An 11,465-nucleotide genomic window follows, 5' to 3' on the forward strand; every position below is an offset into this window, starting at 1 on the left:
ACCAGCAGACATGCATGCCTTGACTGACACTGAGCCGAGATTCGAACCTTTGGTTTCTGTTGCTAGCACTTCAGTCACTTCACCAGCAGACATGCATGCCTTGACTGACACTGAGCCGAGATTCGAACCTTTGGTTTCTGTTGCTAGCACTTCAGTCACTTCACCAGCAGACATGCATGCCTTGACTGACACTGAGCCGAGATTCGAACCAAAAATCTTACTGTTGACCAGGGTCTACATCGAATTGAAATGAACGACTGGAGAACCCTTTTGCCCCGTAACCTATGAAGATATAGAAGCGACATTTGGATGATCCGGGGTCACTATGTCGGTCAAGTCTGATTGTGTTGGTTGGTACCACAACGGCGTATCTTCGCTGATGTTGTCGGCCACATACATGTAGAACCCTTGCTCTGTGAGCGCACATGAGGTGGGATGACATTGGGTAAACATTACGATATTATTGCACATACACAGCGACGTGCATGCACGTGTGTGTGCGGATGAGCGTACTGGTGTTCCTCCTCAACACGATATGTTACACTACACCTACTTGGCTGGCGAAACAAGCAGCATCTTACACACACAGCAAAAACCAACAGTAGACATAGACAGAAATAGGCTCTTTTTAGAAATGTCTTAACAACCGATGTGATTCCAGATACGCTGTTAAATTATCATTAACAGAAATACACACACAACACAACAACAAAACAAAACGAACATACATGCGTACATACACAAATACACGTACATACACGAACACATGTACACATACACATACTAACGAGATCGGATGGTCAGGTTCGCTGACTTGGTTGACACATGTAATCGGTTCCCAATTGCGCAGGTCGATGCTCATACTGTTGCTTTACAGACCGTCGTCATATAGCTGGAATATTGCTCAGTGAGGAGTAAAAATAAACTCACTCAATCACTCACATATACATACATAAACGAATGTACGAAAAAACACACAGATACACGTACATACACGAAGACACACATAACCACACATACACGTACATACACGAACACACACATAACCACACATACACGTACATACACATAACCGCACATACACGTACATAGACGAACACACACACATAACCACACATACACGTATATACACGAACACACACACATAACCACACATACACGTACATACACATAACCACACACACATATCCACACATACACGTATATACACGAACACACACATAACCACACATACACGTACATACACGAACACACACACATAACCACACATACACGTACATACACGAACACACACACATAACCACACATACACGTACATACACGAACACACACACATAACACACATATACACATACATACACGAACACACACACATAACCACACATACACATACACATATATACACGAACACACACACATAACCACACATAACCACACATACACGTACATACACGAACACACACACATAACCACACATACACGTACATACACGAACACACACACATAACCACAGAAGGTTTCACTATACATTAAATTCCATCTTGAAGAAAAATAATCCACACAAATAGTGTCACGCATTCAAAACAAACGATTCACACACAAGCTGTAAATGAGGCTCTGACCTATCCTTGAAGAATTAGCTTATCTTTGTTCATCTTAAACTGATACTTCTCCTAAGATGCGCAGCCGCGGGATATTTAAACACAATACATCAGCCGTCTTAATCCCAAATCAGCACTTCCTGTTACCCCGGGATGAATGTTTCGTATTCACCGCGGGACAGCCGGAAGTTGTTGCCATGACCGCAATGTGATTTGCCTTTTCACTTTGGACTGAGCACTGCAATTGCCCCTAGTTCCCCGTCATCTCTTCTCCTTCACCAATCCCATTACCAACCCTTTAAACTAGTTTAGTAAATCACGATAAAGATGTTATCTCTGATATTTATCAGTGTGAACGGTTGCTGTTTAGGAATTCCCAAGTACACTCACTTGCTACTGAATTAGGATATGTATCATACATCTTGTTAGATCTCACACCAGCTGGGACATCCTTTAAAACTAGTTTAGTAAATCACGATAAAGATGTTATCTCTGATATTTATCAGTGTGAACGGTTGCTGTTTAGGAATTCCCAAGTACACTCACTTGCTACTGAATTAGGATATGTATCATACATCTTGTTAGATCTCACACCAGCTGGGACATAGCACTCCCTGTTTATGTCCTACTTACCCCAAGTACTCCGCCATTTACTCACTCACTCACCCAACCCACACACCCAACCCACACGCCCAAACCCCAACACCATCCACCGCTCGCTCACTAACTCACTCACTCATAAACCCGCCCACCTACCCACTCACTCAATAAATCCACCAAAATCGCACCACTCGAGTCACACCATTCAACCGAGCTCACCCACTACATTCATACTTCGATGTTGTTGGAGGTCCGTTTCCCTCGAACGACTGGAACAAACTTGAAGCTAGAACTAGAAGGCACCATCCGTAGCCGCCAGCCTCCTAAACCAGGACATATATTGCTGGACAGTTCTGTCTATATCCTGAGCATGTGGTTATTAATCACCATCAAGCATTGTTAAAACCAGGTGTTCGCAAAAGGAGAGCGAATCCTGCTCTATAGTTGGCATCGGTCACAAACGCATGCAAAGGCGAGTCAAAACCTTATCAAATACAACTTATGGGATTCCTTACCTCATGTCTAGCATTTCCTTGGATTGTGTCTGACCCGCATCAATGCTGCACCCATCTATGTGAACACCCTGTTAATAACTGACCCCGACCCCCAACAGCTCCACCCCCTCGCCCATCATGACCCCTTAACTGCCTGCAGAAACGTGGGACATTTAAACATATCTCTCTAATACCCACCTGCCTCTTCCTTAATTCCCAACATTAATATTTCAAACATATCACACACACTATAACCTTCTGTAAATACTCCTATACCCTCTCCCCACCCTCTCTCCACACCCCTCTCCTACCACCCCCTCCCCAGCTCCTACCACACTCCAACCTCTCTCCACACCCTCCTACCACCCTCTCCAACCTCCCCCACACCTCTCCCAGCACTCTCTCCACCTTCCTACCACCCCTCTCCAACCTCCCCCCACACCCTCTCCACACCCTCCACCCCCTCTCCTCCCCTCCCCACCCTCTCCCAGCACACCTTCCTACCACCCCTCTCCAACCTCCCACACCCCTCTCCACACCCTCCTACCACCCCCTCTCCAACCCTCCCCACACCCTCTCTCCCCACCCTCTCCACCCTCCTACCACCCCTCCTCCCACTCCTCCCCACACCCTCCCTACCACCCCTCTCCACACCCTCCTACCACCCCCCTCTCCACCCTTCCTACCACCCTCTCCCACCCTCCTACCACACCTTCCTACCACCCCCTCTCCAACCCTCCCCACACCCTCCTCCTACCACCACCCCCTCTCCACCACCCTCCTACCACCCCTCTCCAACCTCCCCACACCCTCCCTCCTATCACCCCCCTCTCCCAGCACCCCCTCCCCACCCTCCTACAACCCCTCTCCACACCCTCCTACCTCCCTCTCCAAACCCTCCCCCCACACCCCTCTCCCAGCACCTCTCTCCACCCTCCTACCACCCCCTCTCAAATCTCCCCCACACCACCTCCCACCAACCCTTTTCCCAGCACCTCCCCCACCTCCTACCACCACCCCTCTCCCAGCACCTCCCCACACCCTCCTACCACCCCCTCTCCAACCTCCCCCACCCTCCCATCACCCCCCTCTCCCAGCACCTCCCCTCACACCCCCTACCACCCTTCTCCAAGCACCCCCCCCCCATCCTCCTCCTACCACCCCTCTCCAACCCTCCCCCACACCCTCCTACCACCCTTCTCCCAGCACTCCTCCCCACCCCTCCTCCTACCACCCCTCTCCAACCTCCCTCCCCACACCCAAGCGTTACCCTGCTCCACTTTACACGTATTCCCACTCCCAGTTAATCAGCCCGCCATGTACCGATGCCTATCTCTCGCCGTCTCTCGCCCGCTACACTCATCTAAGTTCTCCGGTGTCGTCCAATGGACGTTCTTATACCGGATCGGTTCCGCTTATGTTAGCCCAGCGGGCGAGTGTGGGTTCTCCTTCAAATGAGTTGCTTAGAAAATACCTCTCGGCGCAGCAAAGCCGCTGAGTCAAACACGGTAAAACCCACACTCAACGGGAGTCAATCGTTTTTGCATACTTTCGTATGCCTTTTATTATGTTGGAGCCGATACGATGTTTTGGCGGAGGTCGTGCGGGGCCGGCGCTGTTGCATACCGCTAAAAACCCCGCCGGGGCAACGTTGTGATCCATTTAGGCGACGTTAAATAACGACTGTTTATTATCAAATTTTGTGAACTCTTGCATGCCCGATTAGTTATCGGGGAACATATTTGCTTACATCGTAATGGATGTTTCTTTTTTCGGCATTAATGTAACAAAGTTTGAGATAAATGAATTAAATTTGGTTTATGATCGATAAAAATTGAAACTGATTCTTTCCGTTTAATTTGAGATGGTCATGCACCTTCATCCGGGCTACATTGGACACTGTGATCTCTATTGTTGATATGTAAATCGGGTTGTCTCTAATGTTTCACTCCTAATCATGATTCTTCTTGTGAAAACTATCTTGTTTTAGGTTTAACGCAGCTCTGGTGGTACAAACTTTACATTTTATGCTCTTTGGTATTTTTTCAGTCATACAGAGGCCTTTCTGTAAATAGCTGTTTTAATTTCCGTTTATAAAGTTTATAGACTAGTTGCCACTGTTTCTTCGAGAACGTATGCGTCATAGATATGTTGTATATTGTATCTTGTGTAGGAGTGGAGTTTAGACTAACGCTTAGTCTCTGAATATATAATTTTGAAAGTAACAAATAAACCCATTTAAATTGAAAAGGGGCACCAGTGAGCTGAGTGAATCTAGACTTGCTTCATTTAGAGCTTTAGCATTGCAGGGAGGACTATAGTCTGTCGTACCGACCTTGAAGCAAATATATCCAAGAAAGCCCACGCAAGTCTACAAAATGTGGCAAGTCTAGATTTCCTCAGCTTCAGGGTCTGAAAATGAAGAAAGTCTCAGGGCTTTTTTTCATTATATATATATTTTTTTCACTATGAACTTTTTTTCAGTAAAATATGTTCATTTCAGAGACTAGTTATTAGTCTAGGAGGGCTAGGCTTTAGGGTAAACAATGTGTGAGGCAGATTAAAGTGTGAGCTACGTTAGTGTACCCAGTTTATGATATCACAAGACACAAGTTTTTAAAAACGTTGAATACACTATCTGCACTTCACTACAAAATTCGGATCCCTTGACATTATGTGCTAAATAAATTAAAGATGCCCTCACTTTGCGTTCTCAATTATATTAATTCTAATTGTACATTATCTGTACTTTCTACCTTATTGATCAGCCACTTGGTGTATAATGCACGTATCCCTTCTGTATTTGGGTCCGTGGAGTTTATGCTGAAAGTAACTGAAGTCTCTACTTTCACTTAGTCAAATACGCAGCTCTCTGAACATATTAAAAATAATATTATTATTACATAACGACACGTTGGGCGAATACGTGAGCGAACGGCATCATTTTAAGACCAGTATGGTGAGTGAGTGAGTTTAGTTTTACGCGTATCACGGCGGGGGACACCAGAAATGGGCTTCACATATTGTACCCTTGTGGGGAATCGAACCCAGTTCTTCGGCGTGCGAGCGAACGCTTTAACCACTAGGCTACCCCATCGCCCCACAAGGCCTGTATTGGACAATAGTGTAAGACTGATTCGATCTGAATGAGTGAATGATGTGTAGCGCCGCACTTAACCACATTACGCCTAACTCTGGCATGGGTGATTTTCCTGGGGGTTGGGGGGGGTGGTGTGCTCAGCCGATCGTTTGATATTCTGGGGAAGAATGAGATGCTCAGAACTGTTTTTATCTTTTGCCGGAAAGGTTACATGCACACAAAGATATATCGTTCTTGGACATGTTGAATGGATGAAACATACCTGATCTTTTAATGTTAACCCATCTGTGATGTCATCTTTTTATGTACCATTTATTTAGAGTATTTTAATATTTTCCTTCCATTGTTGGTACGGGTCTCTCTCACTTCATCTCAAATCTTAAATAGACAAAATTGTTAACACTGCAAGTAAAATCGCTGGAGTCAGATTTGAATGTTTATCATCAATATATGAGCGGCAAACCGTGAATCAAGCTGTCAAAATCATATCTGACCGTACTCACTACTTAAATTCGGAATACAACCTCCTCCCTTCAGGCCGCCGCTACAAAGTTCCAATTGTGAAAACTAAGAGAGCCCGTACATCCTTTATTCCAAGTACCATATCTCTCTTCAACAAATGTGAAGATACCTAAATCAAAGAATTTATGTAAATATGTTTGGTACCTCTCTAATGTGTCAGTAGCTCTGCTGATGTAACACAAATTCCTGAAAAGGCATTAAAGTATTATTCTATTCTATTCTATTCTATTCTATTCAACAGAATAACATTGCAGAAAAGTAATCGAAACCTCCGCAAGCTTTCTATGAAAATGTCGATAACATAATTGGTGTAATAACAGTGTCTTTTCCCATGACAGTTGATTAAAATCTGAAATGCAATCCTGAAACTCAGATACAGTCCATTGTAATGTCTCAAATATGGAAACGATTACGAACAAGATCTTTGGGAAAATTGCCGAAAACGTGAGTTACAATTACAGGCAACGTCTACACCGCCCCGCTTTATGCGAACGCTTGCCCGGTATCACCAGCTCTACTTCGTCCTTCACTCGAAATGTACGGAGAATAATAGTGCTGCATGTTGCGCTGGATCGTGTGTTGGATCGTGTGTTGGATTGTGTGTTGGATTGTGTGTTGGATCGTGTGTTGGATCGTGTGTTGGATCGTGTGTTGGATCGTGTGTTGGATCGTGTGTTGGATTGTGTGTTGATTGTTGTGTGTTGATTGTGTGTTGGATTGTGTGTTGATTGTGTGTTGGATTGTGTGTTGGATTGTGTGTTGGATTGTGTGTTGGATCGTGTGTTGGATCGTGTGTTGGATCGTGTGTTGGATTGTGTGTTGGATTGTGTGTTGATTGTGTGTTGGATTGTGTGTTGGATTGTGTTGGATTGTGTGTTGGATTGTGTGTTGGATGTGTGTTGGATCATGTGTTGATTGTGTTGGATTGTGTGTTGGATTGTGTGTTGGATTGTGTGTTGGATTGTGTGTTGGATTGTGTGTTGGATTGTGTGTTGGATTGTGTGTTGGATTGTGTGTTGGATTGTGTGTTGGATTGTGTGTTGGATTGTGTGTTGGATTGTGTGTTGGATTGTGTGTTGGATTGTGTGCTGGATTGTGTGTTGGGTTGTGTCAGGTTGTTTGTTTTATTGTCTGTTGGATTTTTTGGTTTTCTGTTGGATTGTGCATCAGATTGTCTCTTGAACCACACGTTGAAATTTGTGTCGGATTGTATGAGATTGTCATGTTGATTGTGTGTCAGATTGTCAGTTTGAGTTTCTGTTGAATTTGGTGTCAGATTGTCTTTTACTGTTGGACTATGCGTCAGATAGTCTGTTTGATTGTCTGTCAGATTGTCTGTTGGAGTTTCCGTTGGACTATGTATCAGATTGAACCGCATGTTAGATTTTGTGTCAGGTTGTCATTTTGATTGTCAGATTATCTGTTGGGTTTACTGTTGAATTTTGTGCCAGATTGTCTGGTGGAGTTTCTGTTGGACTATGTGTCAGATAGTCTTTTTGATTGTCTGTCAGATTGTCTGTTGGAGTTTTCTGTTGGACTATGTATCAGATTGTCTGTAAGATTGTCTGTAAGATTGTCTGTTGAGGTTCCTGTTGGATTATGAGTCAGATAGACTTTTTGATTGTCTCTAAGATTGTCTGTTTCGTTTTCTGCAGGACCATGTATCAGATTGTCTGTCAGGCTGTCAGTTAGGGTTTCTGTCCTACTCTGTATCAGATTGTCTCATGAACCGCGTGTTGAATTTTCCGTCAGTTTGTACTTTTGATTTTCCGTTGAACTGAATACAGCGTCCGCTCATCATCCCGAAGTTCCGGGGGAGGGGGATTGTGTGCTGATGGGTATGTTTAGTCACACACAAACCCTTTTCAACAGAGCATCAATTTTACACGTTTATTTTGCCAAGTACAGTACAACATTTCTATATTATTCATCTCTTGTCAATGTCCTTTTAACATTAACGATCACATATCAGTATGACATAAGTCATTTCACTCCTTGACATAAATCACGTTGTGTATTAACAAGAAGGAGTATCCATTTCATCGAGTGTTTATCATATCCCGTATCGCAGACAGAAGAAACTTTTAAAGTACAACATAAGTAACCTTGTCGCTATATTTTCTGGTACAGAGACAAAGAACGGAGATGCTTTAGGTTGGCAACCACTGTGTTTTGTCGCGGCACATCGTCACGCATACACACGCTACAACAACAAGAAAACATAAATACCATTCTAAATCAAATACAAAAACAAGCTTCCAGGTATAATTCTTTTTCCTTTTCAGCCATATTTGAAACTGCACATCTGGAAAATACTTTCTGCAACGTCTAAAAAATATTTTCCCTTTCATCAAAGACTATTTTATTGTCTCCAGTAACAGGAACATAAAAGTCATAACCCACAAACTGTTGCCATGGTGACGCGAAGGTGCTCATCTTTGCTCTTAAAAATCTGGACGGGCGAATGAAGAGCTCAAAGAAGACGTGTCATTACTTGCTTGAATCATAAACCAGAAATACACGCCAGCATTTCACTGATTTATCAGCTTAACGACATTGAAGTCATGATTGCTCTGTCAATAAAACGACACACCCGTCAGAGTACAGGAATAACCAACAACTGCAAAAACTCTGGTTCTTTGACATTTAAGTGCACGGACCCACAGATCCTTGAAACATCCTGTTACCAAATCACAAAGATCAACGGGTATACCACAGCCAAAGGCGATGCTCGTCGCCCAAAGGTCACGTGATAGCTTTGGTCATGTGACCTCGGTCAATGCTGTGCTTTGAAGTTGCCGCTTTAAAACTTGGCTCGGAAAGCTGTCGCGCAAATGTAATCAAAACGCCATATCATTCCCCAATAAGAGGATTTGTATTATTTTCCGTTGTATATAAATGGAAAAATGTTCGTTCATATAAATGATTTTCTAAGTCAAATTATCCATCAGGTCAAGGGGTTAAACGCCTCTTGTAGAACATCATAAGAATGCAAAACCATTCTTCAAGAGTCGACAGTAGGAAAATGAATAATGAATCAGTTGTTCCTCATCCGTAAAACAATAACCCTCCACACTAAGTCATTTCCAAACATTATGACTCATATATAAAAAAGTAAACTATTGGATTAGAGATACAGATTGATTAAAGGAAAGGTTTGCGATGTTGCATAAAAACATGTGCGAGTTTCTGAGAATTGATTTCCGTCTCAATAGTCCAGCAATATCTCATTGTAACCGCGAATTAATCGAACCGTGTTTCCGGTGTGACAGGTCCACGCATTACCCACTGGGCCACCCAACTATATAGTGTGTTGAGGCGGCTTCGAGAACGGTTGAACTTCGATCATCACGAATCTGGCAGTGGTAGCCTTGAGGCTAGCCTTAATCCAAGGCTGAATTCTAAGCCCATATAAGTGGCAAGTCTAGATATGTGGACAGTACAAAGGACACCAGTCTGTTCTGGAAACAATGTGTTCTTTTTGTTCATATTTGTTAGAACTTATCATTTAAACTATTATTCATTACCTTACAGACGTGTTTAAGTCTACCTAGAGGATGAAGCGGGAAGACCCTCTTTGGAAACGTATGTGATACCTATTCTTGGTGTATCCCGCCGTGATGCAAAACTAGAATAGTGGGTTCAAACAAAATTGATGTCCCGCATGAAACCCAGCACTTCTACAATACTACCCCGTCCTGATGAGGGTACGTAGCATGTATGTCCCTTCACATAATGTGGTGGCGGGGTAGCCTGGAGGTTAAAGCCTTCCCCGACACACCGAAACTCCGGTTCGATTCCCGCTCTATGTAAAATTCCTGGTGTACCTCGGTGTTTTGGTGGAATATTACTAAACGAAGCGAAAACCATATTCATTCTTCACAAAATGACGTTCTAAACAGTAACACGTGGATGGTGAGGGTCAGGATTATCCATAACAGTTATCTAAACACAGTAAACAGATTACATATTCCTACATCAAAAACATGACCCCCACCCCCACCCCACCCCCACCCCCATCCCAACACACACAAATAATTTTCACAAACACATACACAAAACGTACACACATACACGCACACAGACACACTGTTTCTCTTTCCCTTTCAAACAACTCGCTCAAAGCACCATCCCTCTTTCAAATTTCTACCCATGTAACAAAATATAATTAGCATTTTGTCGTCAAGTGAACAAAAAAGTGGATATTTATTGGCCGTCTGTAACATGAAAATCTCCCTAGTAACAAGACACGGGCCTAACTGACGTTTATCACGCCATCGTCTCTCACGGCCAAATTTCTTGTTTTGTTTAGCGAAAAAAAGAACACAGGATTTCCTATCCAGGAATGCTGTTGGCCAAGGGTACATATATTTTATCTTGGCGTTTTTCATCTTTTATCTTTTTCATCGCGAGAAGCCTACTCCGATAATAAGCTGCGACGTCCACGGTGTCAGAGGAGTATGAGGGGGCGACGCGATTGATGGCCCTCTCTTCAGATACAGCGCGAGAGCACCGTCTTCCGAATGACTGACTACTGCCGCTCATTACGACATAATTACGACAGAAAGAAGAGCGGCGAGCCGGGCGGTGAAGGAAAACTGTCGAAGTGTATTGAATATACTTAGAATGAATTGTATCTTTGCATTGACCTTGGGAGTTCTCAAGCATGTACGGCCGCCATTTTGGTATGGTCGTCGGACTGTCAATGCAGAGGTTGTCGGAAGCTATTTTACGGTTGAGCTTCACTCTCGGCAGCTACCAATGAGCCTTTGTGCGGAGTCTGAGGTTTGAGCCGCCAGCGACTGGGGGCTGCGTTTCAAACTGACAACTGTCACTCGTGAACATTAAAAGCAAACTATAGTTAATGTTATACAATAGTGGCAGACGGTGATGTGATGTGAAGGTACATGTTTTGTATCTAACTCTGGTAGCTTCTCGTGTACATTCGGCTAAACGTCAGGTTGTCCAACCGAATTTACGACTCGTTTAGGTTGTGTAGAAAAGTGGGAATTGTTCCCTAGTGTGGAACATCATTTAACGTAGCTGTGCACTGTCAGCGCTGACCAATCAGATGTAAGATTACGAACGCATTGCCCCCTTAATACCCCATGGAGTACAAGCTAGCGCCACTTGTTGCGGGTTGCATTC

General features: G+C 43.8%; 1 protein-coding gene across 1 annotated transcript; it reads left to right on the forward strand.

Moving 5' to 3' along the window:
• The first annotated feature begins 325 nt into the window (after window positions 1-325).
• LOC124254334 (extensin-like) lies at window positions 326-4,193 on the forward strand. Its single transcript, XM_046688256.1, has 2 exons — window positions 326-346; window positions 3,021-4,193. The coding sequence occupies exons 1-2, from the start codon at window positions 326-328 to the stop codon at window positions 4,191-4,193; spliced, it is 1,194 nt and encodes a 397-aa protein (XP_046544212.1).
• The last annotated feature ends 7,272 nt before the right edge of the window (window positions 4,194-11,465 follow it).

The sequence above is a fragment of the Haliotis rubra genome, unplaced genomic scaffold (genome assembly GCF_003918875.1).
Source record: "Haliotis rubra isolate DU_JTF1 unplaced genomic scaffold, ASM391887v1 Scf570, whole genome shotgun sequence".
Classification (NCBI taxonomy): Eukaryota; Metazoa; Mollusca; class Gastropoda; order Lepetellida; family Haliotidae; genus Haliotis; species Haliotis rubra.

What these genes read in the sequence shown, in the direction of transcription:
- LOC124254334 (XM_046688256.1), top strand. Translation starts at nt 326, where the DNA reads ATGTCGGTCAAGTCTGATTGT. An exon ending in TGTCGGTCAAGTCTGATTGT is followed by an intron (nt 347 to 3,020) that starts GTTGGTTGGTAC and finishes CCCCCTCCCCAG; the next exon opens with CTCCTACCACACTCCAACCT.